This window comes from Oryctolagus cuniculus, chromosome 12 (assembly GCF_051225735.1).
Source record: "Oryctolagus cuniculus isolate XC-2025 breed Fujian yellow rabbit chromosome 12, ASM5122573v1, whole genome shotgun sequence".
NCBI lineage: Eukaryota > Metazoa > Chordata > Mammalia > Lagomorpha > Leporidae > Oryctolagus > Oryctolagus cuniculus.
This window is the reverse complement of record NC_142878.1, coordinates 55,288,873-55,293,113: the sequence shown is the minus strand read 5'-3', so window position 1 is coordinate 55,293,113 and position 4,241 is coordinate 55,288,873. Positions and strand designations below refer to the sequence as shown.

Below are 4,241 nucleotides of genomic sequence, written 5' to 3'. Positions count from 1 at the left end.
AAAAATAGCTATTTTTTATTTGAAAGGCAGAGTAACAGGAGTTAGAGAGAGTGAGAGAAAGAGATAGAGTTGGAGAAAGAGAAAGGTGGTCCATCAGCTGGTTCAATCTCCAGGTGGCTGCAGCAGCCGGAGCTATGCCTATTTGAAGCCAGGAGCCAGGAGCTTCTTCGTGGTCACTCGCGTGGCTGCAGTGGCCCAAGGACTTTGGCCATCTTCTGTTGCTTTCCCAGGCCACAGCAGAGAGCTGGATCAAAAGTGGAGCAGCTGGGACTTGAACCAGCGCCCATATGGGATGCTGGCACTTCAAGTGGCAGCTTTAGCCACTACGCCACAGTGCTGGCCCTGATATTTTCCACTTAATGTTATTCATAGCCTTCAGTAATGATACCCATAAGTCCTTCATTCAGAATCTGGAGAATTGCTTTTTAAGTCAGATCGAAGACACCAGTTATTCTCTTGCCTAATGTCTTTCAGTGTTGTCTTTTTGAAACTTGAATACACTGAACTGCTTGCCATTGCCAAAAATAGACTTTTCCCTTGCCAACCTCTCCACCTTCAGTTTCTGTCACACATTCATTAACTCCAACACAGAGACTCTGTTCTTCCTTATGGTCTTCCCATGTACCAGCATATAATACCTTTGGGTCCTTGTTCAAATCAGCCTGTCTGCCTGGATTTTTGTCCTTGTAATTGCACGGGTCTTTCCAATCATCTTGGCATCTGCTGAACATCCCTCAACATGACTTCACTTGATGACCAGTTGCTATCTAGCATATGACTATTTTTTGACTGGTTTTAGAATACTTGGATGTTTAAAATTTAATAATTAACTTGTTTTTACTCACTTGAGTGTAATCCTAGGAGAGAGAGAGTCTTACCATCTCCTTCATATGCTTATAATAGTGCCCGAACATGAGAAAGGCTTAATAAATACAGTGAGTGATTGTCAAATGTCTGATTCAGTATGAATGAAAAACTGATTTAATGAATTGCAACAAGGCGTTCCTTTCCCTTGCTTTACTGATTTGCTTTGTACTTTCAGAAAATTATGTGCTGACTCAGCAACTTTCTCATGGACGCTTTCACTTCATGATTACGAAGCGTATAAATTAAAGGGTTCATCAAAGGAAAGATGACTGTGTGGAAGAGAGACACCACTTTGTCAGCTGCCAAAGCCTGGAAGGGGCGAGTGTAGATAAAAATGGCAGGTCCAAACATGAGAAACACGATGATGATATGTGTGGTACAGATGGAGATAGCCTTGTTTTTCCCTTCAGAAGAATGGTTCCTCACATGGCATAGGATGACTGCATAGGAAGCCAGAAGCCCCAAGAAGCATAGGAGGCTGAGCATGCCACTGTTGGATACCATCAGTAGCTCCACTATAAAAGTATCTGTGCAAGCCAGCTTGATGACCTGAGGTACATCACAGAAGAAGTTATCCAACTGGTTTGGGCCACAGAAGGGCAAATGAAGGATAAGAGCCACTTGTACAATGGAATGTGCAAAGCCCCCAAGCCAAAGAGCCAATAACAGTGCATAGCAAACTTTAGGCTTCATGAGAGTTGCATAGTGTAAAGGTCGGCATATGGCAATGTAGCGGTCAAAGGCCATCACAACAAGAAGAAACATCTCTCCTGCTCCAAGGAAGTGCAAGAAGAAGAGCTGGGTGATACAACATCCATAGGAGATGAGCTTCTTCTCAGAGAAGAAGTCCACCAGCATCCTGGGAGCCACGATGAAGGAGTAGGAGGCATCCATGAAGGCCAGGTTGCCCAGGAAGAAGTAGAGGGGGGCTGAGAGCCCGGGGTCTGATCTGATGGTGAGGATGATGAGGAAATTTCCAGGAAGGATGATGAGGTAGAAAATTAAGACTAACACAAAGACCAGGAGTTGAGCAGTGTGAGATTGGGTCAGACCAAGGAGGATGAACTCTGTCACCATTGTGCTGTTGTCAGTCTCCATCACTTTTCTATTTATAGATAAAAAAAAACAAAAGCTTGTGTTTTATAATGACCTTTTCACCTTTTCCTTAGCTCCACCTTGTGGTGAAATGAGAATGAATTGCCAAGATGGCGCTGGCAAGCAAGCGTCAGTTACTCAGGAATGGCTTCGCAACCCACCTGGCAAAGAAGCCTGCCTGGCAACAGGCAGTGATTGGTTACAGCATAAACTTCCCCTTGACCAGATTGGCTGCCTCGGTTATATAAGCTGCTATACCAACTGAAATAATCGAGTCTGCGAGCTGCTTGCCTCTAGCATGCTTTCACTGGACTCCTGGTGTCTGTGCTGTGACTCTGCGCCTCTTGCCCCCACTGTGCTCCTCCTCTCAGAATGAATTCCCAGCAATACCACCTCATATAAAAGGAGTATTTGCTGCAACCAGCATTCACTAATCACAAATAACTTGTAATCCAACTCTTCTGTATGCTGATTTAACTCTTCTGTCATTCTCTTTTTTCCTCACCAAGGCCCTGTTCCTCTAGCCACATTTTAATTTAACTATATGCTTCTCTATAACTATGTAAATTTTATAGTTTCTGTAGGACTTTAGACTACTTTACTTGCGATCTATTAGACATTTTCTGATTATTCAAACCTTAACCATTATTGAGATTGATTTTTTTTTTTATTTTTGTTCCTGTGAGTCATGGTTCACTCTTTCCAATTGTTTGATTCCTGGTTGTGTTTTTGTTCCAGCTCTTCATCTTTACAGAAATAAATAGCTTCTACAGTGGCCTCTCTCCTTTGGTTCTTTTGTAATCCCTAGTTCCTGGCTGTTACCTGTTTGTTAATGTGCCCATTGTCAGTTACCATCACATTCTTCTGCGTTGCTGCCCTTGTGCCTTTTCACTCCAACCCAGGCACTAAAATCTTAAGCAAGATCTACACATCACATTTGACTTACAGCTGTTCCCCAAGTTACATCCCTGGCTGAGTCACAATATTATATCTACTCTGTGCCCTGTTCTAAAATTCAAATTAATACCCGGGATCATTTCTCATCATAAATCCTTAACCTACTTGTTCCCCAGATCACAGAATTTTAGCCAAATGTTACTGTTTCCACTAATAATTTTGTGTAAGATAAAACCTACCAGAACATATACAAAATTTTGACTGTCTATACTCCAAAATAAAGCATGGTAGAGCTCACATTGGATGAATAGAACATATGTTCTGCTATATTCATTTGAGAAGTGAGAAAAGTAAGATGGTTATAGGTAACTTTTAAATTTGTAATGAGTGTTCTTCTTGGTTCTTAATAGCTAGTGATAGAGAAAGGAGGTATGTATTTCTCCATTTAAGACGGTTAGGAAATTATTAATTAGTGTCTTATCAATTGGAGTTATTTAGGCACTCTAATAACTACTCATGATGACTTTTATCCAAATATTTACCTTCTTCTGGATAGCACTTTTTTATGTAAGAGTTATTTCCATGTTGAAGAAAACTAGAATTAAGGGTTAGTCTGTATACTAGTCTCCAAAGTAGGCTGTGCTTACTCCAAGCTCACCCGAGGGAGTGCACATGTGGATAATCTATTAAGATGCCTAAAAATAGTTGTTCTTCTGTATATGATTATGAACAATGTTTTTAAAATTATTTTTGTTGTCAAATTTTATGCTAATATAATTTTACAAAAGTTTTCCAAATACATACTCATATTGTAAGATCGTGTTTGTTTCAGTGTTGGAGTGGATAATTTAAAAGATGAGGGACTTCTAACTAGAATAAGTTATTAAAATGTGATTACACAAATATTACCCTTGTTTTTTTGGTCACATTAATTTCTTACTTATTTTTCAAGTGTTGTATACAGTGAAGTTCAATTTGGCAGTATAAAATAATGAAGTATTGATACCTGCGATAACAGGAATGAAACTCAAAATACTTTGATATGTGAAAGAGGCCAGTCACAAAACACTACATGCAGCATGATTAAATTTGTGTGAAATGTCCAGAGAAGGCTAATATTCAGAGATGGAAAGAACAGTAGTGATTGTCTAGGGCTACAAGTGGGCTGGAGGTTGGTATGTGTATGAGATTCATTTTAACTTGATGAAAATCTCTACTTATATCATGTCGATTGTTACAACCTCTGTAGGTACCTGTAAGTCCCTTGAATGGTCCACGTTAAGTGGTGAGTTCTATTATACAGTGATTCCATCTATATCTACATCTAAACTGTATCTGCATTTTAAACCATTCTGTTCTGGCTATGGGAACTTGCTCTTAGG

At 40.0% G+C, this 4,241-nt stretch overlaps 1 protein-coding gene across 1 annotated transcript; it reads right to left on the bottom strand.

Moving 5' to 3' along the window:
* Nucleotides 1-1,038: 1,038 nt before the first annotated feature.
* Nucleotides 1,039-3,642, bottom strand: LOC138844830 (olfactory receptor 4N5). The gene has a single exon (XM_070054869.2). The coding sequence runs from the start codon at nucleotides 1,963-1,965 to the stop codon at nucleotides 1,039-1,041; it is 927 nt and encodes a 308-aa protein (XP_069910970.2). The 5' UTR covers nucleotides 1,966-3,642.
* Between the last annotated feature and the right edge of the window lie 599 nt (nucleotides 3,643-4,241).